The sequence below is a fragment of the Gigantopelta aegis genome, chromosome 3 (genome assembly GCF_016097555.1).
Source record: "Gigantopelta aegis isolate Gae_Host chromosome 3, Gae_host_genome, whole genome shotgun sequence".
NCBI classification, from domain to species: domain Eukaryota; kingdom Metazoa; phylum Mollusca; class Gastropoda; order Neomphalida; family Peltospiridae; genus Gigantopelta; species Gigantopelta aegis.
Window position 1 is genome coordinate 10904945 of NC_054701.1, and position 25126 is coordinate 10930070.

Genomic DNA, 25126 nt, shown 5'->3' on the forward strand with positions numbered 1-25126 from the left:
CCCCACCTCCCGCTAGCTACAGCCCTTACTGGTAGTGTTATTTGTGTTACAGATACGATGCAGATGTACGAGGCAGCCCGGTGGGCGATCAGTAACATCAACAATGGACAGAGACGTCTACCTAGCATCACCTTGGGTGAGTCTCACTTACTCTTTCCATTGAGGTTGAGGTGATTTTATTTACGTCTTTCTATCCATACATAGTTCAGGCACGTCTGTCCCATGTCCAGTCTTCGGCAGGCCAGTGGCTGAGCATCGGACATATATCATTCCATTAAATCAGGGGATGGTCATCCTGTGCTTTCCAATAAATAGCCGATGTAGATTGATGGCTTTACTGTCTGGGGCGTAGCCAGAGAGGAAAAAATGCCGAGGCAAACCCAGACCTGTAAAATAAATATCAGTGTCATGGGGAGAATAAAATGAATCTGGGGAAATTCCAGACGAGACAAGCGCCTCGTCTGCCTCATGCTGGCTACACCATTGACTGTCGTATATTAATCTATCCATTAAATCATCAAACTATTGTTGTTATTATTATTCTTTTATTTGATTTAGTTAAATTCATTTTATGTCAGAAATGGAAATAATTATTTATTTTTGTCGATGGCTGAATTTTATTAATTTAAACATTTATTAGCTTTTAAAAATAATTTTATATAACAGAAAATTAATATTACACTTTATTAGGCCCTATATGTCTCGAAAAATAATTTATCGGCAGGATACTCTTTGATCTTGTCCATATATTCATTAAAGGTTTATGCACGGTAACCAAGCCTCCGACATCGCTAACGAGTCCGGGGTACATAAATTAATATGAGTGTATGTGGAAGTGAGATGCCTAATGAAGGCCAACACATTTGTTCCTCATTTAGAAATATAAATAAAAAATATATCCCATTATGGTGCCTCTTCCGTACCCCTTTGACATATCATTACTTTCTCTTTTTATGACAATCTTCTCCTGATAAGGGTGTTAAATGTTTGCCAATCTGTTTTCATTTATAAACATAACTTTCAAATATTGAATCCGCTGTTATAATGAAATAGAGTTTCTTTTTTGTAAATGTTTGTAATAATGATGATGATGATGATGATAATGTGATGATAATAATAATAATAATAATAGTAATAATAATTTCTTTTTAATAATAATTATTATTTATTTATTTATTTATTTATTTATGTATTTATGTATTTATTTTAGGTATGAAAGCCTATGACACATGTTTTGCGATGACACGGGGCGTGACCGACTTCTACCCACGATCCGTCTCACCCGAGGGATTTTGTAGTCCCGTCAGTCCACAACAAATTACTTTAGGTAAGTAGTAGGGGCGGATGTAGGATTTTGTAGTCCCGTCAGTCCACAACAAATTACTTTAGGTAAGTAGTAGGGGCGGATGTAGGATTTTTTTCTAGGAAGGATGAGCAAATTTTGGTGACTAGTACACATGACTGCAAATCAAATGTTATGATTAATTTGCTCGAATCTCCGGGTTCCTTATATTAGTATAATATTGATTCTGTGGGTATACTTACTGTGAATGGATGAACACTATATATAATATGATAGTTTGTATATTCATTTTCCTTTTTATTATACTGGTTCTATAATTGTGATTACTATATATGATTGTACACTCCATATAGAGTGTTTGACAAATTAAAAATACCCACTAGTCACAAAGCTAGTGGGTTAGTAATTTTAACTAACCCACCAAGCTAAACCACTAACCCAAATTCCCGAAAAATATACCGTTAAAACAACAAAAGAAACAAACAACAACTTTAAAACTAATTTCATGTAATGTTATTTATTTGTTTATATTTGTAGATGTGATTACTATAACATGATTGCTTGTGCTTCCATGTTTAAAAAAAAATATGTTACTGGTTCTCTATACCTGTGAGTACTCTATACGAACATGATTACACACTATAATATGATTGCTTGTGTTTCCATGTTTCTTGGTATGATACTGATTCTATAGGCAGTTGGGATTTCCGTATGACCACACACCATGTACTATGGTTACTTGTGTTTCCAGTTGTGATAACTATATGACCACACACCATGTACTATGGTCACTTGTGTTTCCAGTTGTGATGACTACACGGCCACACACTCTGTACTATGGTTGCTTGAGTTTGCAGTTGTGATGACTACACGGCCACACACTCTGTACTATGGTCGCATGTGTTTTTTCGTGTTTATCAAATATGGTTGTGATGACTATATGACCACACACTCTGTACTATGGTTACTTGTGTTTCCAGTTGTGATGACTATATGACCACACACCATGTACTATGGTCACTTGTGTTTCCAGTTGTGATAACTATATGACCGCACACCCTGTACTATGGTTGCTCATGTTCCCAGTTGTGATAACTATATTGCCACACACTCTGTACTATGGTTTGCTTGTGTTCCCAGTTGTGATGACTATATGACCACACACTCTGTACTATGGTTACTTGTGTTCCCAGTTGTGATAACTATATGACCACACACCCTGTACTATGGTTACTTGTGTTCCCAGTTGTGATAACTATATGGCCACACACTCTGTACTATGATCGCTTGAGTTTGCAGTTGTGATGACTATATGACCACACACTCTGTACTACGGTTGCTTGTGTTTCCAGTTGTGATGACTATATGGGCACACACTCTGTACTATGGTCGCTTATGTTCCCAATTGTGATAAGTATATGACCACACACTCTGTACTATTGTTGCTCGTGTTTCCAGTTGTGATAAGTATATGACCACACACTCTGTACTATGGTTGCTCATGTTCCCAGATGTCATAACTATATGACCACACACTCTGTACTATGGTTGCTCATGTTCCCAATTGTGATAACTATATGACCACACACTCTGTACTATGGTTGCTCATGCACTCTGTACTATAGTTGCACGTGTTCCCAGTTGTAATAACTATATCACCACACACTCTGTACTATGGTTGCTCGTGTTCCCAGTTGTTATGACTATATTGCCACACACTCTGTACTAGGGTTGCTCATGTTCACAGTTGTGATGACTATATGGCCACACACTCAGTACTATGGTTGCTCATATTCCCAGTTGTTATAACTATATGACCACACACTCTGTACTATGGTTGCTCATGTTCCCAGTTGTGATTACTATATGGCCACACACCCTGTACTATGATCGCTTGAGTTTGCAGTTGTGATGACTATATGGTCACACACTCTGTACTATGGTTGCTCGTGTTCCCATCTGTGATGACTATATGGCCACACACTCTGTACTATGGTTGCTCGTTTTCCCAGGTGTGATAACTATATGACCACACACTCTGTACTGTGGTTGCCCGTGTTCCCATCTGTGATGACTATATGGCCACACACTCTGTACTATGGTTGCTCGTGTTCCCAGTTGTGATAACTATATGACTACACACTCTGTACTATGGTTGCTCGTGTTTCTAGTTATGATGACTACACGGCCACACACTCTGTACTATGGTTGCTCGTGTTCCCAGCTGTGATGACTATATGGCCACACACTCTGTACTATGGTTGCTCGTGTTCCCAGGTGTGATAACTATATGACCACACACTCTGTACTATGGTTGCTCGTGTTCCCAGGTGTGATAACTATATGGCCACACACTCCGTACTATAGTTGCTCATGTTCCCAGTTGTGATGACTATATGGCCACACACTCTGTACTATGGTTGCTCATGTTCCCAGTTGTGAAAACTATATGACCACACACTCTGTACTATGGTTGCTCGTGTTTCTAGTTGTGATGACTACACGGCCACACACTCTGTACTATGGTTGCTTGAGTTTGCAGTTGTGATGACTACACGGCCACACACTCTGTACTATGGTCGCATGTGTTTCCATGTGTGATGACTACACGGTCACACACACTGTAATATGGTTGCTTGAGTTTGCAGTTGTTATGACTACATGGCCACACACCCTGTACTATGGTTGCTTGTGTTTGCAGGTTTCCTTGGTCCTGTCAGCAGCTGGACGTCCAAGACGGTTGGCACTGTCATCAAATCATTCGCTGCTTCCGCTGTGTCGCCACGTGCGGCCTCTACGGAGCTGAGTAACAAAGCCATGTACCCCACGTTCCTGAGGACCAGTCCCCACACAGCGCTCTTCGCCAGGGTGAGTCTTAACATTAAACTATACTAAGCCAAAAAGATTTAGTAATTTAGAGAGACATAAAGCATGCACTTATTATATTGCATCAGAACGTGGTTAATAATATATAAACAATGCCACAATTATTCTTAAACGTTTTTGCTCTGACATAGTATATTTTATAAATATATGCAACGCTTTATTGAGTCTATAATTACATCTCTTTAGACCATACTATTGTAAATATTGTACTAATACTAGCACACATATATGTTTTTATTTAAGATCATGCTATATAATGAAATATAATTTTTATAAATGATTATTCATAGTGTATATTATGTAAAATGGGCAAATTAAGTATAATTGTTCTTTCTCATATAGGGATTTTTTTTTACTGGAACAGATTGTTTTTAACTTCTGCTACTATTTTCTAAACATATTTCATATGAATCAGATAGTATTCTATTCATTCATATTTGTTTTAGGTGGTCGTTGAGATTCTGAAAAAACTACAATGGCAGAGGATCGTGTTGGTTTACGTTGACAATGAGTATGGCAGAGCCTTCTTCGACGATCTGGCACAACTGGCATTTGATGACAAGAAATGTGTTGTCCGTGCACTGGCAGTGAAGAATGGAGAATCCGTTGATTACTACAAAGAGAAGTTTTCCACTCTTGCTAAATCTGATGTCAAGGGTGGAATCATCTGGGGCGTATCATTCACGCTGGATGCAGTGCTACGAGCCTTAGACTCGGTTATTGACACAAAACCAACCGTGGGAGAAATACAGTGGATCTTCAGCGACCTCTCTCTGCAAGAGACGTATGATCAGCGAAAAGTTACAAAAGGCGCTCTGCTGGTTCGGCCTGCGACCACTTTGATATCTGAATTTAGAGATTATTTTGTCAACATGGAACACAATGTCGCTGCCCAGGCCTCAGAAAACCCGTGGTACAGAGAGTGGTACATGTTGGCAAATAAGTGCAAATTGAGTGGAGTAACTAGCAAACCGTATACTGACTTTTTAAACAACTGCAATTTCATACCAAAAGGAGACTTGACCAAATTCGTCCAGTCTCCCTATGTTGATACAACAATCAAGGCAGTTTACGTGTTTGCCGAAGCACTGCGCAAGGCGAGTGAGTTTAAATGTGCGGGACAAGCATCATTCTGTGCCAACCTTAGAAACATGGATCCGCTAGAGTTTCACAACTCGTATTTGAAGCAGGTGCGCTACACATTCCAGGCGTCAGACGGGATAGCCAGCCTAGTAGGGCAGACAGTCCAGTTTGACGGCAATGGGGATCCTCCAGAATCCAAGCTTACAGTCTGGCAGTATAAAAACAACCGAATGCAACAGGTGAGAATAATGTGTGCATTGTTACTACAAAATCAGCAACTCTGCTTCAAGTAAACAAGGGTTTTGAGGGTCGAAATCCACATGCTCAAAGCAAATTTTCTTTTTTTAAAAATACATTTTCTGATTAACCATGACCCGACCCCCCCCCCCCCCCCCCCAGTACATTGGCTTGCCACTGTCTAGACCCCACCCTGCATAGTTTCCTGTACATGCACCTGGTGAAAAAGTCTTATGCATGCCATATTGCCAGGCAAGTGAAAATATTTGTTAATTTTTACCTCTGAACTGTCTTGGTACAGATTTCTTTATTCGTTCGTTCGTTCGTTCGTTCGTTCGTTCTTTCTTTCTTTCTTTCTTTCTTTCTTTCTTTCGTTCGTTCGTTCGTTCATTCAATCAATACTTTATTTTTGTATTACTTGGAAAAGCAAATATGCACAGTAGACAGACGAATAGGAAGTAACAAGGGAAATGACCTCAATCCAAATTGACTTTTAGAAAAAATAGTGTTAATTCCGCTTTAGGACATTATGAATTAAAGGGGCGGGAGGTAGCCCAGTGGTAAAGCGCTCGCTCGATGGGTTATTTCTCGTTCCAGCCAGTGCAACACGACTGGTATCTTAAACGGCCGTGGTATGTATTACCCTGTCTGTGGGATGGTGCATATAAAAGATTTCTTGCTGCTACTCGAAAAGAGTAGCCCATGAAGTGGCGACAGCGGGTTTCCTCTCTCAATATCTGTGTGGTCCTTAACCATATGTCTGACGCTATATAACCATAAATAAAATATGTTGAGTGCGTCGTTAAATAAAACATTTCTTTCTTTCTTTCATCCACTTTTCAAAATTGGGATGGGTGTGTGTGAGTAATTTTATTTTTTATTTTGTTTTGAAGATATTGAAAATACCGCACATCGAGGAAATGTGTGTGTGTGCTTATTATTTTAATTAATTTTATTTTTTTTTTTGTCATTGAAAAACGGGGATCGACCTTTATCTTCGGGCCTGGCGGTGATAAAAATCTATGATTTATTTTGTAATGCCTTATGAATCCTACTGAAACATTAGCTGTTACGAGTTCGTAAGAGAAATAACACCAATTCTAATTTACCGTTTTAGGTCGGTCAGTTTGAGAACAGTGTGCTGAATATGAACACAACTGACTTGCAGTTTTACAACTCGAGACGAGACAGCCCTCTGAGCCAGGTACCAACATCTCTGTGCATCGACAACACCTGCATCGATTGCATTGTCCCAAACAACCCTGCCAAGATCGTGCAGATTCCCGGGGACATTCTTCTTGGTAGTCTTACCCACCTGCGTGAAGAAGGTCACGAACCGTTTACCTGTGGCAAGGCTGATACGGTTTCTCTTCAGAATCTGGTGGCCATCAAATACGCACTCAGCAGGTATTCTGATGTTCTTCCTGCGAACACTCTAAAAAATATCAAACTTGGAGGACTTTTTATTGGCGTCTGCAGCAGTACTGATTTTGCTTCATCTTTCCTCATCAACCTGCTTAGCGGAGACCGCCTCTACCAAGATTCTTTAAACAGATACGTTGACCCGCATAAGATCAAAATGTTCGTTGGAGCTTCATTCTCAAGGATGGTGAAGCAGACGGATATGATTACCTCCAGCTTCAGAATTCCAGAACTAGACTCGAGTGCCACCTCAGTTGCGCTTGCTAACAGAAAGTTATACCCCTACTTCAGCCGGGCAGTTCCGTCTGACAATGTGCAGGTGGCAGCAATTATGAGTTTCATGAAAAAGATGGGTTGGAAATATATCCAGCTTGTAGTTCGTGATGATATTTATGGCGAACAGGCAACGCACGACATGCAAGAGCACGCCAAACAAGCACATATATGCATTGCATCAGTTCTCAAGTTTGGTATGACAGGCGAACAGCTAGTCACTAAACTCTATAACAATTGGAAAGCGAAAATCATTGTTGTATTTGGTTACAACTCTGACATTAGAGTTCTCCTAAAAGGATTGAGAGACATGGCTGCTAAGAACGACTTCTTTCTGATTGGGGCTGACCCATGGGGAACACAACAGACCGTGATACAGGGCTATGAGAATGAAGCAGCTGGCAATGTCATTTTTACATTGGAGTCACCACAAAACCAGGGATTTCGCAAATACCTTGATGAAACCTTTAACAGTCTTGAAAACATACAGAAAGATCCTATATTTTCAGACTGGTATGAGGCTGAATTTCAATGCTATATGAATGCTGGAACGAAAAAGAACTATCAAAAGCCATGTGATCCTCCAGGGTTGTCAGTGTCTTCTAAAATGTGGATCTCTCAATACACACCAGCACTGATTTCATCTGTATATACATCGGCATATGCACTCCATCAAACCCTTGTGGACGTCTGTGGCAGTGGCTATACTAGTCTTTGTAACAAGGCACGTGTGTCACCAGAATTCAGTGAGAAACTCCTTAACTACATAAGAAATATAAAACTGAACTATGTCGAGGAAGGGAGTCCTTATTCCTTTGAGATTAAAGATGGTGAAGGAACACAGAACTTCAACATTTACAAGATTGAAAATGGTCAATATTCAAAGGTATTTATTTTTCTCTTTCAAATACATTCAAATGGGCATATAGCCACTTATTCAGTTACTATACACTACTCAGATGAGGAACCAAGTTGTTGTCAACTTTTTAAGGATGGTCCTGTATATCTACAATTATGAATGGATCAGAATATTGTATATTACATATGTTTAGCTTAGTGAACTACTTGTACTATGTCAATTAGATGGTGTAAAATACATGTTATTATCTATTTAATAATTAAAAGCTGTATATGTTTCAGAAAGTGGAATAGGATAAAAAAAACAAAAAAAACAACAACACAAAAACATGCTGAAATTGATAATCCTACTTAAAGAATATCATGTGTCAATGCATTTTTGTCCAACGCTCATGTAGTAGTTGATTGTGTTTAAATTTGGCATACAGTTATAGAAACAGGTAAAGACGCCGATCGAGATATTAAAATGTTTTTAAATGGTTAATTTCATCTTTAAAACTATTATTTATTTTATATAGGGTTTTTTGTTTGTTTCATTATAACCCTTTAAATGCATTAATTTCTTTGAATTTTAATTTCAGGTTGGCACATACAACACAAAAACTATGTTCATAAGCTCTGACTTGAATTCCAACTCTGTCCAGAAGAGCAGTTACCTTGCTAATTCAACCTGTACCGGTATGTGTTATCACTGTTACATGTACCAGACACAGCCCAGAATGTTCATCCCTGGAGATTTTATTATTGGTGCTTTATTTGGCATTTCTACTCCTGGAGGTGTTGGACCATTTGAATGTGGAAGTGATACAACCACTAACGGTTTTCAATACAGTGCTGCAATGCAGTATGCCCTATCAACAGTCAATTCTGGCAAAGCTCCTGTAAAGCTGAATGGTCTTAGCATTGGTGGTTTCATTGAAGACCACTGCAGCAATCCACGGCGAACCTATAGTCTTTTGAATGCTTTCTATTCCGGACTGGTTAAAAAAACGATGATGATGCAGGGTGTTGACACTAATAAGTTGGTTCCAAGGAATGTTGCTGCATGGTTGACGGACATGACTAACAGTTCTGCAGAAGCGTCAAGCTTTTTGCAGCAGTTTAATATTCCAGTTGTCAGTCCTTCTGCCACATCCAGATCCCTGAAAACCAACCCTACCTTTTACAGAGCCATTCAGGGTGAAGATACCATTGCTATGGGAATTGTCAAACTGGCCAAAGCCCTTAATTTTCCATACATACATTCTGTCTATGGACAGGATTATGAAAGTGGTGTGAAGTACCTAGAAGCAGCAGCCCAACAAGAAGGTATATGTGTTATCCAAACACATGTCATTTCAGAGAAATACAACATTTCTGAAATCGTAAAAGCGATAAACACCAGCACTTCACATGTCACAGTTTTATATCTAAGTCAGCAGGACATGGATACATTTATCGAAGCCAAGAGAACTGCAAAAGCTGATAAACTGGTCTTAATTTCACCCAATCCCTTTGCATCTGTGATGGCTGGTGCAGGTAATGCTGGAAAGAACATGCTGGCAATGAAGCTTAGAGCTCCACCTACTGCCATGTCTGGCTATCTGGCATACATCAACAACATGAAACCAGCAGACAATAAATATTTCGCTAAATATTACATGAAAATATTCAAGTGTAATCTTCCTGGTCATTACAATTATAGACTGGCATGTGGAACAAACCTTCAGGATTTTTCAGCCGACCAAGTAAGCAACTTCGCATTACCAACAATAAATGCAGTGTATGCAGTTGTTGATGCTCTGGACAAGACGCTCAGACAGTTTTGTGGAGATTCGTATGATGGTCTTTGCACAGACTTTCAGAATGCCAATGATGTGGAAACTGTGCTACTGCAGAACATGAACCGAGTTTCCTTTGTAGATCTAGCTTCAAATACCTTTCAGTTCCGTGACCGCGAGGGCAACGCAGATTATGACATCATTAGATATACTGGCAGCCAATACCAGACGGTACGTAAATTTAATAATATAGTTTTCAATAATATATTAGATAAATAGAGGGTATTTAACGTGTGTGTGTCCCCCACCCATCCACCCACCCAGCATCATTTATACTCAAGTGAAGTGTGATATAAATTGCGGTCTTCACCAAATTCGATTTAGGTTATATTTCATTTTCTATTTGTTATATAACTTTAATAATTTTGCCTTTATTGTCAGCTTGTAATATAATTAATATCAGCTGTGTAACCAATTAAACACCATTATAATAAGCTACGTGGCAATAACACATTTTAGAGTTAAAATAACACTAAAAGTTAGAATGTGAATAACACCCCAAAATTCACCAGTGATTTATAAATTATAGTACTATGATTTCACTCATATTATAAGATGTATGTCACCTTTTTATTACAGAGCAGTAAATTACGGTCATGCTTATTTCCTTAGATGGTTTAGGAATGCCATCTGTGTCATCACTATTGAGCAGCCAATCAGATGTCTTTAAATCGATATGACACATATGTTGGAGTTCGCCATGTGATTAAACCTGTTTTGAACAGCTGATCTAGACAACTGAGTTATGTGCTTCAACTGTAATTGGATTTATTTAAAAATAAATTATATCATTGTCATTGTTTCAGGTTGGCAGCTATGCTGGTGCAACTATACAGATCATCAATGAGAACATTGGTGACCACTACAGGGTGGTCCAGTCTAGCTGCAGTGGAGGCTGCCTTCAGTGTATCCAACAAGGACTTAACTTTACCTATATTCCTGGCGATATCCTCATAGGAGGTTGGTGCTTTTAATAAAATTAATTTTTTTTATATATATAAGAAGAATTTTTATAAATGTTTAGTGGTAAAGCACTTGCCGTGGTCAGTCTGGGATTGATCCCAGTCAGTGGGCCCATTTGGTTATCTCTCGATCCAGCCAGTGCACCACGACTGGTATATCAAAGGTCCTGGTATGTGCTATCGTGTCTGTGAAAAGTACATATAAAAGATCCCTTGCTACTAATGAAAAAATGTAGCGGGTTTCCTTCCTATATGTCAGATTTACAAAATATTTGACATCCAATAGCCGTTGACTAATAATCAATGTGCTCTAGTGGTGTCATTGAACAAAACAAACTTTAACTATAACTTGTAACTGTAATGTTAACTGTATTCCCATTTAAATATTACAATCCACTTTTTTTCTCTTTTTGTTTTCTTTTTTTTTTAGGTTTGTTTGATGTACATCAAAAAAGCTTCAACCCATTCACATGTGGCAACATCAAGACATTGCACGGGTTCCAGCTGCTGGAGGCCTTCAACTATGCTCTTGACCAAGTAAACAACAAGGAGGGAATGTTTAAGAACATCTTAAAAGGCATTAGACTTGGTGGAGTTGGGCTTGACACATGCGAAAGTGCCATCAGAACTGGGTATTTGGTGTCAAATGTCCACAACAAACTAACCACCCTGGTACGCAGTGGAGACACGATTGACCCCGATGATATCGATGTCTACATTGGATCATATTCCAGTGATCAGTCCATATATTTAGCACGGATTTTGAAGGATCTGGAAATCCCACAAATTAGTTATGCATCTACATCCACTCAGTTGAAAGATCAGTTCAGATACCCATACTTCTTTAGAACAGTTCCAGCTGATGATCACCAAGCACGTGCTATGGTGAACTTCTTGGACAAGTTCAATCTGCGCTATGTGCAGGTAGTTTACACACTCACAAATTATGGCGAGTTTGCTGCAAAAGCATTCAAAAGACTTGCACCTGAATATAGAATTTGTGTCGCACAGATGGTTCTCTTTCCAGACAATGGAACCGTGTCTAAAGAAAGTAGTAATGACGTCATTACTGGGCTGATGCAGAAACCTTTGGCAAACACCATTGTGGTTTTTGCTGGTACCAATTATATCAATGCTTTCCTCAAGGCTGTGGAGAGAAATGAAAATGCCAAGGGAAAGTTCCGATTCCTTGGTTCCGAAACGTGGGCTAATAACGAAGATGCTTTCACTGGAGTGGAAAAGACTGCTTTGGGGTCTGTCACATTGAACATTCAGACTAAAAACATTAATGACTTTGACTTGTATTTAGAAAGCAAAAGTCCAGCCAATGCGCAAGATAACCCATGGTTCAATGAATATTACGAAGCCATTCACAACTGTTACTTGACGAAGTCTGATGGCCGTTACACAAAGCAGTGTCAAACAGAGCCAGAGAAACTGTCGACGAGCATTCACTACAAACAGGATTCCGGCATCCTGCATGTCATCAACAGCGTCTATTCTGCAGCTTTTGCTGTTGACAAGGCCGTCAAGGAGGTGTGTGGAGAGAACTATGTAACGATATGTGAGACATACAAGAAGAAGTCTGATCGCCGAAGCCTGGTGCTCCAACAGTTGCAGAATGTCTCCTTTGTAGATCCTACACACGAGCAGTTCAGCTTCTCCAACCTGATGGACCCTGTTGAAGATAAATTTCAGTACAGCCGAGAGGGAAGCAAGGGATATCAGTTTTACTCCATAGTTGTCAGGCCAATAAAGAACAAGGAAGGATATGACTATAAAGAGGCATGTGTACATAATGTTTTAAAACATGTAGTAAGATTTGTAGCAGAAATGCTCTAGTCTCATACTACATGTAGGTGAGTTTTCTACTGACACCTTCTGAAAATACTTTAACAAAAAGTGGTCGAGATGGAAAAAAAAAAATCCTTTATACTCTTCAAAGAAAGTAGGGGAACCTAAAATATTAATGTTAATATCAACTATTAGACCGAACATACGTTTTGACCACAGACATCCTAGTAAAGAACGTTCAGGTCTGTTTATCAACACACTGAAACACATTCCATAGTTTGCACATTCATCACGCAGTTGCCCCGTACAAGTGCGTGGGGTGTCATATTCGATTTTGACAATTTCCAGGAAGGTCGATTAATCACTGTGGAACTTTATTTCTGTCAACCTTTTTCATTCTGTTGATCATACAGTTGTTATTGTTTTGTTTTTAGTCATTTTTATTTTTTGAATTTGCGATTTACTGATAACAAAAACGTCAACTTTCAAATTTCACTTCTGACCCCAATCGTCCTTCAAGATCGTTGGTGGTCATAAAACGTACTGTAATACTCAACTACTGGTTGTAATGTTTGCCCAATTAATTCACTATTATCATATAACCATTCCCCACAGCTAATATACCGTACAATTTTGGCAATTGTAAATTTTTATTAGAGTTCCCCTACTTTTTTGAAGAGTATATATTGGAAACGTGTAGTAAACTTTAGAGTAAAAACGCTCATACTAGGTGATAAGTATATATATATTTTTTTTATTATTATTTTTTTTTATGCCTTTTCAAAGACGATGAGCAGAAAGTGGTCGAGAAATACATTTTATATCTTGAAAGTATCTTTTCCTCTTACAATATGGTAGGGTATCTTTGGCCAAAACTTAATTCTTTTGTTTTAATTAATATTTTCTTAAATTATTATCATGTCTTATGTATTTCTAAGTGTATAATCACTAACAAATTCGTCTCACATTGCCCAATCCAAAGGTTTCAAATGTTTCATTAATATGAATAAATGTTTGTGTTCGTGATCAGTCAACAAGTTCTAGTTGGCTAAACAGCATAATGATTCAGCAAGATGTATTTCTGAATTGTATCCAGAGATGACAAACGTGAAATATTCTAAGTATGTTAAGATATATTCAACTAGAAGAAGCATATAATGCTGTGAAAAAATATGGACATTTAAGCTTAAAGACCCACTACTATCAGACTCTGAAATAACACCAGTTAATACATCACTATTTGACCAAAACAATTTATTTGCAAATGTGATAAAGCATGTGATTTTTTTAAATATAAAACTAAAGAGAAAATGTCAAAATAATTGGCTTGTGATAGTTGTTTTGGTGGGTCATAAAATATTAAAGTTGCCATGTAATTTCATAACAGCCGAAATATGGGATCCTGTTTTATTTAATTCAAATATTTAAGCTTATTGATAAGTTTAATTTTAGACTTAGAATAAACATTCTAGAGTACCATGTATTATTGGATATAATGTGCAGCAGAACACATTTCCAAGCAAGCTCAATATAATATGACATATGCACATATTTATTTATTTATTTTTCTTTAATATTTCAGATTGGAACATATTCGAGTTCTGGTAAGCTCGAGATCTCTGAATATCTGCCAAACTGGGACAGTAGCTGTAACCGAGACGACTCTTGCACAGAGTGTCCTCAGATCAGAAATAGCCGTGCAGCTCGTTACTCCATTCTGAACCCAACAGCAGGATCTAGTGACAAACCCCTCACAGTTATTGGGGTCTTTGACATTCACAAGCAAGGAATGGATCCATACAGGTGTGGTGACTTGGAATTCAGTGATGGATTTCAGCAATTTCTTGCTTTCTGGTACACGTTCCATTTGCCGGAATTCAGACAGATTAGAGCAATAGCCATTGATACATGTTCCAACAGTCTACGACTTGATCAGGATCTGTGGAACCTAATGGCAGGCCGAGGGTTGTGCAGCGAGATATTCAGCAAACGAGATCAAGTAGCACTTTCTAATATTGGAGGAGTCATTGTTATGAATGACCGCAATACACTTGCTGCTGCCAGAGTTCTTGATCCTTTGAAAGTCACTTACATCTCCCCTAGTGCACGATCGGTTCTCTTTAACAACACCGATGCATACCCATATCTAGCCAGGACGATATCCCCTCGTGGGCAACTCCTCAAAGTCTTAGCTGATATTTTTGAAAAAACTGGCTGGGACTACGTTATGGGTATTGAATCCTACTGGCAGTTTGAAAAAAGTGGACAGCAAGAGTTTGTAACATTATCCACTGGCAAGTCATGTTTGCGATCAACTTACAATCTGCCTGTTAATCCTACTGATCAAGATTTCACAAGTGCCGTCCAATCTCTAGAAGATCAAATGGGATCGCATGTGGTCGTTCTCTTTACAACCAAAGAAGACACAATCAGAATCATTAAGGCTGCAGCGAGACGCAACGTACTCGACAAGTTCCTGTGGGTCTTTACTGATGTGTCTGCCGTTGATGTCGGCCAATGGGACTTGCCACCTAATGTTGCCTTTAAGGCTCTTGTACTCAGCCTGCGAAACACTGAGGTACAGTACTTCAAAGAGTATGTCGCTGGTCTCGACTACACGCCCACTGGTAATCTGGCCGGGCAGAAAATCCCAAAGGAGTGGTTTGATGAATATTATCAGAAATTACACAAGTGCAAGCTGATGGATACTAATGTCCCACTCAAAGAATTTACCACCATCTGTGACAAAAATGCAACCATCTCAGCCTCCGATGTTCTACAAAACCCATATATCCTGCCCACCATCGCAGCTGCGTATGTCATGGGGAATGAGCTGAATTTGTACAAGAAAAGAGAGTGTGGTGCTCGCTCGGTACCCGATTGTCTGAGTAAAACGGAAGCAAGAGAGACCATATTGAGCAATGTACTGAAAACAACATGGCCGAACATGAAGCGAGACATTGGGATTGAGCGTACCGAAGATTTCACTTTTAAATTCAATAATTACAGGTTCTGGGATATTGGCTACAACGTGCAGATCATTGACGTCAACCCGAAAGAAGGCTCGAAAGTCAGTGTGGTATGTATATGTTTTTCATCATCAGTGGCGGATCCAGAAAATCCATTTAGAGGGGGCCCCAGTGACATGAGGCGGAATGCCAATGGAACTTCGAGGGAGGTTTGGATGGGGGATCGTAAAAGAAAAATGAAAATTAATATATAATAAAATTATAACTGTCACAAAATTTAGGGACTTGTTTTTGTCCATGGTTCCTATTTTTCAATATTTCGTCAGTAGATATTATAAGAATAATGATAAACGATTTGAATTAATGTTTCAAAGTCTAATGTTTAACGACAGCACTAGAGCACATTGATTTATTAGTCATCGGCTATTGGATGTCAAACATTTGGTAATTTTGATATAGTCTTATAGAGGAAACCCGCAAAACGTTTTCCCCATTAGTAGCTAGGGATCTTTTATATGCACCATCCCACAGACAGGATATAACATACCATACCATACCTTTGATATTCATGTCGTGGTGCACTGGCTGGAACGAGAAATAGTCCAATGGGGATTTGAATTATTAACAAAATCCATGAAGTCAGAAAAAAAATCTGCTGTAGATTTATAGTAATGTATGTGTGTGTGTTTGTGTGCGTACTTGTGTGTAATTTGAAAAGATATGTTCGTTTTGTAGGTCGGTGAATGGAATGGAGATAAACTTACAATTAGCGATGAGGATCTGCTAAAAACCTTTACCTCAACCTGTCCAGAAAACCAGCTATGTGGCTGCACCCAACCAGAATCTGGTGGCCAACAGCAACAGACCGGACCTTCTACTACGACGGGACCTCGAAACTTTTTCCTGTACAGCAGAAACGGGGAACGGATGTACGATTGGCCAGTGTGGGCTATAGCCGTCGCTGTCCTCACCAGCATCGGAATCTTCGTCACCATCATGATCCTCATCTTCCTACTTATTTTCTACCCCATCAGAGGAGGAACCACAGTCCTCGGTTTCCTCACTATTCTTGGAATCCTTGGCATCTACGGTGTGAACTTTGCCTTCTTCCTACCAGCATCAGAAGTGATCTGTGCTGCAAGGCGTTTGGTCATGGGTATCGTCTACATGATCGTCTTCGCCTGTCTGCTCGTGAAGGCCGTCGACAACTGGCGCTACAGCGACACTGAGTGGGAAGGCAAGCGTTACAGGGGCATCACGAGCGCATGCGCCCTCTTTCTGTGCGCCATCGGCCTTGTCTGTATCCAAGCCATCATTCCAATAGAGTGGCTTATCCTCGTTCGCCCCACTGCCGAGAAAGCTCAGGGCAGCATCCATGACCTCTGGTTCTGCCACGCCATCGACGACACCTACGATGTCGGTCTCGTGCAGTCCTTTATATTTGTGATGGTGATCGTGGCCTTGACGGCCATAGTGGCCATGCTGTCGTGGGACAGTGATAACAATTACTACGAGTCTCGCTGGATCCTCGTCAGCTGCATCTGCACGGCCGGCTGCTTCCTCGTCTGGATGATCGTGTCCACCAACGCTGGGTATACGTTCAGAGATCCCACTGTCGCCATCGCTAACTTCGTCAATGCTACGTTGCTGCTGCTGTGTATACCGCTACGCAAAGCGGTGCTGCTTATTGTGATGAGGAATGAGGAGAAAAAAGAAAAAGAAGCTGAGGGTATGTTTGTCTTTTATTCTTTAATTTATTCGGATTTGTTTTTTCAGAAGTCTATCTCCGTTGTTGTTTGTTTGGTGGTACTTTTTGTGGTGGGTATTTTTTTTTTTTTTTTTTTTTTTTTGGGGGGGGGGGGGGGAGAGCGAGCATGGGTTTTTTGGGTCATTTCTGTGTGTGTGTGGTGTTGATAGGTTGTGTGTATGTGTGCGCGCGTGTGTGTGTGTGGTGTGTGCGGTGTGCGCGCGTGTGGTGTGTGTGTGTGTGTATGTTGTGTGCGTGTGTATGTGTTTTCTTTTCGCAGTAACTTTTGTTGAAAAAATAGTTTTTCTATTTGTCTATATCCTTTGTTGACTACCTAGGCTGGCAACATGCACACTCACAGTGTCAGTTGTAACGTTAACATTTCAATTCATTAACCTGAAAACACTGAAACTGCTTTTACCACAATCTACGAATACACAAATATATAGCAGTAAGCTTTTCTCAGTTGTTTCCCTTGATTTGTTTTTTTATCATCATCAATGATTCATGCATGTGAATCTATGTGTAAAGTACCTAGCTGTTTAATCTACTTATTACGGATACCAATTTTGTTTGTAATTTCTAAGACAGACTGTCATATTGTGCAGAGGCTTGTTTAACAATTAATTTATGAAATTGTTTTTTCAGTCCCTTATCGCAATGGATATAATGACGTGTATACAAATGACGCTTACGATCCCGATTTCATCGAATTCCAGAGACAGGATTCCAAACAGGAATCTGATGCAGTCTTTTGAGAGGTTTTCTACAGAGGTGTGTAATTGATTCATCATTTAATATATGACAATTTACTTCCCTTACCTCCCGTGTTCCGTCATAAAACTGGATGATACATTTTTTTTAACTAATATAAATAATACTTTTGTTGTGAATATAAACTTTATTTTCTTGTTAAATGACACCCACCCCAAAAAAAAAAAAAAAAAAATAATAATAATAATAATTTTAAGAAAAAATAGTGAGAATCTTATCTTTGAATATACAGAAATGTATAACGAAGTCATATACAAAAGTCGTACCAAACAGGTGGGGAGGGGGGGGGGGGGGGGGAGGGGAGTTGCTACGATCCCAAAATATACGAAAAGGTGGTGGCTTGATTTAATTTAAAAGTAACTATTTTTGTCCACCTGGCTTGCCGTACTCTAATTCTATTGTTACTGCCACCTCACCTAGTTACATAGGTTAGGTATGACCGTTATGTTAGAATGTCCAGTTACTAAGAGCATATATGCATTCTCTGCTCAATTATTAGTGAATACAAATTTGTATGTTTTGGAGGGGTTTTTTGTTTGTTTTTTTTGTTTTGTTTTTTTATTGGGGGTTTTTGGGGGGTGGGGTCTTCTTTTTTTTCAAACTGGAATTGCATGTATATCATCAGAGGCGAGTTTAGAGTTTGACCAGCAGGGTTGGGAGATTGTGCTAGCATTTTAAAAAATAGTTTCCTATGGAGTGGCTTGCACCACACACATATCTTTGCTTGAACTTTGGAACATATTTATTATATCATCATCATCATCATCATCATCATCATCATCACCGTCATTGTCATCATCAGCATATCCCCTGTCAGCCTGTATCATCAATATCGTCAACAAAAAGGGATGCAAGACTAAATCCTCTTTCTTCGGTCTTTATAATTATTATCTTCACTATTGTTGTTGTCATCATCATCATTATCATAAAAATTGGATGCACCCCTGTATCCCCCCGTCGGCCTGTATCATCACAATCGCCAAAATGAGATGCACCCCTGTAACCCTCCCCCCCCCCCCCCCCCCATGTCGGCCTGTATCATCTCGTCGAAAGGAGATGCGCCCACTAATCATTGTGGGGTTTTTTTTGCAGAGTGGGATGAGTTACAAAGACAATTTTCGCGCTGAATCCTCGTGGTGTGTTCCATGGAGACGTTCTGCATAGTAGTACTACCATCACATGAGTTTAATGCAGTGAACTCGTATATAACACAATACATACTTCGTGACTGTTGGAGTGCGCCAGTTGTATCTTGAGCATTATGTGTGTGTGTGTGTGTGTGTGTGTGTGTGTGTGTGTGTGTGTGTGTGTATGTGTGTGTGTGTGTGTGTGTGTCGATATATATATATATATATATATATATATATATATATATATATATATATATATCCCACTATAGTAATAAATGTGATACAGTCAAGTCTACTTCATTGGTCACCTGCCTTGAATGGGAATCTCTTGTATATAGGGCAGAATATTCCATTACAATTAAGCTGATTGTTATTTCGAATACTTGAATGAACGTTAAATGCAAATAATTTTTTTTATTAATATGATTTCCACATTTGAAAGTGATTTCCATTTTAATTTAATTTTATAATTGTTTATAGACACACACACACACACACACACATACATACATACATACATACATACACCCATAAATACATACATACATACATACATACATACATACATACACACACATACATCAACCTCGACATACATACAATATATAGATATTCATACATCAATCCATACAGCCAGTGCCAGGTATGCCCACTGTTTTGTGCACGTAAGCAGGATCGACCGCGTAGATTGTGGGCCCCATGCATGTGGTTGAGTTAAAGAACATCCTTTTTATGGATGGTTCGATAGCTCAGAGCGCATCGTGGTTACTCCACCAATCTGCGGGCGATTCGGTGCCACAGGTTCCGGACAATTTGTGAGGCCAGAAAGGATTTAATTATCCCCTGCGCCAGTGCGTTAATATCTATATATGTAACAGTCAACCTCGACATACATACAATATATAGATATTCATACATCAATACATACATACACGTACACACACATGATTTATATTCTATGTTGATTTGTATGAGGTTTTTATATTCATGTCTGACAGTTAAACTTTACTATCTGGAACTATTAATTGAAAAGAAAATATATTCTTATCGCTTAATTTTGATGGAATTGTCTGTCCTATATATTAAATAAACAGCAATTTTAGTTATTCTTTTGATTATGTAATTAGTTGTTAATATTATATAACTTACAAGAAATTGTTTTTTTTAAAGCCCGCAAACATAACTAGGTCTTTGTATTAAATATACATGCCGTAATTAAATAGTTATTCCCTTTAGATGTAGTCTCTAAATAAAATGTATTGACTCGCCATTTTGATTTAAAAAAAAAAAAAAAAAAAAAAAAAAAACGAGACTGACCATTGAACAAGATACCAAAAACACGATGTAAACAATATCGTATCAAAGTAGTTGACCGTGTATGTTTGTAGTACTGTTACAGTTCTGTTCTGTATTAAGGCATGGCTATGAGGGATGCGAACATTCACACAATATTTCAGTGTTTACAATGAACATCATCGTCATTAATTTGAAAGATTATCATCTAGTTGTGTGAAATGGCTATTAAAAAGATCAGTTCTAAGTTTCAAAATGTTATTATTATATATATTAGTGTACATGGTGTAGGCTAATCTGTATTTTATGTTATGGAGAGAGAGAGAGAGAGAGAGAGAGAGAGAGAGAGAGAGAGAGAGAGAGAGAGAGAGAGAGAGAGAGAGAGAGAGAGAGAGAGGGAGGGAGGGAGGGAGGGAGGGAGGGAGGGAGATGGAGTGTGGGAGTGTTTTTGTGTGTTAACTAGAATGTGCTTGTTTTATCTCCACATGTACAAGTTAATTTTAATTGGGAAAAAAACCCATTACTTTATAAATAGTTTACAGCGTATTAAGAAATGTAGTTACAATGAAACAAACATAGAATATTATTTACAAACATGTATCAGATTATATATGAGGTTTTTATATATTATATACAAATGACGTATTTTAGAATATTTGTATATTGAAGCTTGTGTTTTATGTCCAAAATTATTATACATAGAAAGAATGTACAGTTTTTATTGAATAAATATTTTTGTAAATGTTTCTATTTGTTGAGTCTCGACTTTTATCCAGGTTTGAAAATCAGTGCTTATATAGGACTTATATAATTATGTGATCGCATAAGAGTGAGACCATTCTTAGGTATTAGATTGTACAACACTGTACCTAGTTTGAAATGGGATGGAGGGGGTTGTGCTGAACCAGGGTTCACACAAAATGGGAACCTGTAAGCTACAAAAGGCACATTTTGTACTTTTGAAAGGGGCTTGTCCATCTGCCCCCCCCCCCCCCCCCCCCCCCCCCCACCCCAGGTCGTGATGTGTGATGTTCTGGCTATGCATATACAAGATTCTTTGCTACTAATGGAAAAATTGAGTGGGTTTTCCCTCCAAATGTTTGACATCCAACAGTCGATGATTAATACATAATTGTGCTCTACTAGTGTCGATAAACAAAACAAAACTGTTTAAACTTCATACGCCTTAATAAGCTATTCCATATTGAATCACCTGTCATTATGAGTGATGGGTGTGTCGCATCACACACACACACACACACACACACACACACATGTATATATATATATATATATATATACACACACAGTCAGTCACAGACACACACACACACAGTCAGTCACAGACACACACCACACACACACACAGTCAGTCACAGACACACCACAGACACACCACACACACACACACACACACACACAGAGTCAGTCACAGACACACACCACACACACACACACACACACACACATCCTGCATGCGTGGTATATATATACAAGTCTCTGATTGGAAATTAAAATAATCTGACGGATCTGTTGATAAGAACCTATAATGGCCCATTTTACCGAACGGACAAGTCTTTTATCCACTAGCCACTGATTTCCAAGAATTGGTTCTTGTTCCTGGGCTAAGGGTCTTTACAGAATGAAGGAGCGGGATGGAGATTAATGGTAAAATGGTAAGATCTATTTTCCTTTCCATTATTGTATTTTATCCGCTACAGTTGGTATATCAGAGGCTAATCTGCATGTGTGGATAAAATATACCGTTGCTGCTATTCTGTACAAGAGTACACATGTTGGAGGTATGGGGCGGGAAGTAGCCCAGTGGTAGGCCTAAAACGCTCGCTTGATGCCCAGTCGGTTTTCAATCGATCTCCATCGGTGGGCCCATTGGGCAATTTCTTGTTCCAGCTAGTGCACTGCGACTGGTAAATCAAAGGCCGTAGTATGTGCTATCCTGTCTGTGGGATGATGAATATAAAAGATCCTTTGCTATTAATGGAAAAATGTAGCGGGTTTCCTCTCTTAGACGATATGTCAAAATTACCAAATGTTTGACATCCAAAAGCCGATGATAAATAAATCAATGTGCTCTAATGGTGTCATTAAAAAAACCCACCTTTTTAATATGAATTCAAAACAAATTGTCCTTCATTAAGCATGAAAATAGACCGAAACTCTAGCACAAACGTGAAATGATCAACATCCAAATTAATAACTAATGACATATCAAATTGATGGATAGACTGATCTGGCCTGGACAACCGAATCATCATGGCCCGTTCTCCCTTAATTGCTTTTTTTTTCTGTACATATCACATTAATCTTTTTAACAAATGAAACTCACTTCTTTCATTTTGTAGCTTCCAAAATATTTTGTAATAAAATCGGACCCATTTTGTAATAAAAAATAGGTACCCATTTAGTAATAAAAAAATGTCCATTCTGTAATAAAGGCTTAAAACGTCAGAATACGACATAGATGTTAAATATATACAAATTGAAATAATTTTAAACTTTGTGTTTAGATTTTTTTTCAGTGGTTGGGAGTTCGTCAGGGGTACGAATATGTCTTAAGGTTGATTCTGTAAGTGAACCTATTCAGTTTTTCCGTTCATCCATTACTCCAGAGCGCTCGCTTGAGGTGCTTGTGTCGCAGGATCGAACTTCTGTGGACACACAAATTGGTTTTTTTGTCTGTTCCAACCAGTACCCTAAAACTGGTATACTAAAAGCCCTGGTATGTACTATCCTGACTATGGAAAAATGCATATAAAATATCCTTGCTGTTTTTCGTAACCCATGGTATTATCTATCATGATCGGGGCGGGATCTAGCTTAATCGGTTGAACGTTTGCCTGGGGGACTTGGGTAACAGGATAGAACCTTCTCGGTGAACACATCAATTGGGCTTTTTGCCGTTCCAACCAGTTCCTTCTCCCCCCCCCCCCCCCCCCCCCCCCCCCATTACGCCACGGCTGTTACATTATAATCTAAGTGTAGATATGTGTAAGAGAAAGTAACCTACATTTATATGTTGTAAAAGCCGTAGCAGCTGATTAAAAATAGTGGGTTTAATCGACAACTACTTAAGCTGAAATACATTTAAACTAGTATCCGTCAAAAGTGATTTCCCACTGACACTCCCTCCCCACACACCCCAGCCGCCCTACCCCATCCCCCACCCACCACGAGAAAGTGAACACTACACATAAAAAACATGTGATCATTCAGCCGATGGTTGTGGAAGTTAATTCTACAATTATTGTGTACAGGTACTGTCCATTAACCGATTTACCGCTTACACTGTACTTTAGTTTGCCGCCTGACTATGTGCTCATATGCGGTCTTGAATGCATATATATATATATATATATATATATATATATATATATATATATAATGTATATACCCACACCTGCCTTTCTTATTCTTATTCTTCTTTAGTTATGGTTACCGGCAATATTAGGTATATATTATATATATATATATATATATATATATATATATATATATATATATATTTCTTTCTAAACTTCTATGTACATTTGCTAATAATCCCATAAATATGAACATTTTAAATATATACAGTGTAATAATATTACAGAATAACCAAGTTAACATGTTTACAATGACGACGAATCCTAAAACAAATGAAAAGAAATAATCAAGTACAAAGAAAGTAGGTTTCAATATTTTTTGTCTTTCATCCTGGTGTGCTCGCGTTTTCAAAAGAAACCGTCCTTCAATCAACATGTTCAGAAAGGAACATCAAAATATTATGTTTTCAACTTGCCGCTTTAGCGGCTACTTTATCATAGGATCTGAAAAAAGAAAATTGATGTGTAATCTATAGTACGAATAAACAACATTTAGTTAAAAGTAAACTGATGCAAATTAAGGAGAATTCAAGGGCTGGGGTAGAAAAATGTGCAGCTTACATATGCATTCATTGGATTGTGTATATGTATTCATTCACCTTTGTATTATTTTAGCTAGGATCCAAATTTTCATCCATACGGAGAGTATAATCAATGCACGACAAAATAATCATCTCCTGTTTTAAATGTATATGTGTTTCAATTTAATTATTTTATTGCTTTAAGCTGTAAGCTTATCAGCACAGCATATATACACAGTATGTATAAACGCACAAGAGAATTCAGTTATTATATTCATCAATTACACGCTTTTGGTTTTCATGTTAGGTAATAATACAATGAAATATATAAACTAAATGTTACCTACATGCATAAAAGTATTACATTCACAAACAGTATAAAAGAAAAGTCACAACTAGTATGCTTTTAGACAAAAGAGTGTCTTAACTTATAATTTTTATGCCAAACTAATATACTTATCAATATTAATTAAATCTTTAATGTATGCTTCTTTAACATCACAAAGTATTTTAATCAGCTGTTGCTGTTCCGATAATTATGATACAGACTACACACACAAGCTACTATTTTTGATACACAGCTGTAGAACATACTTGGTTCTTCATACCCCAACCGAATAGCACTGGTTGGAACAAGAAAACAATGTATATTTAGAGGGTTAGAGTTAGAAATT

General features: G+C 38.3%; 1 protein-coding gene across 1 annotated transcript in view; it reads left to right on the forward strand.

Annotated features, from left to right (window-relative positions):
- LOC121368478 overlaps positions 1-25126 on the forward strand; it is a 70301-nt gene that overhangs the window by 7692 nt on the left and 37483 nt on the right. The window contains exons 3-13 of the mRNA XM_041493211.1: positions 53-136; positions 1211-1327; positions 4005-4171; positions 4636-5511; positions 6627-8090; positions 8644-10053; positions 10689-10842; positions 11275-12629; positions 14221-15717; positions 16343-17336; positions 18003-18103. Coding sequence (XP_041349145.1) covers positions 53-136; positions 1211-1327; positions 4005-4171; positions 4636-5511; positions 6627-8090; positions 8644-10053; positions 10689-10842; positions 11275-12629; positions 14221-15717; positions 16343-17336; positions 18003-18103 — 8219 coding nt within the window. The remainder of the gene's footprint in view (positions 1-52; positions 137-1210; positions 1328-4004; positions 4172-4635; positions 5512-6626; positions 8091-8643; positions 10054-10688; positions 10843-11274; positions 12630-14220; positions 15718-16342; positions 17337-18002; positions 18104-25126) is intronic.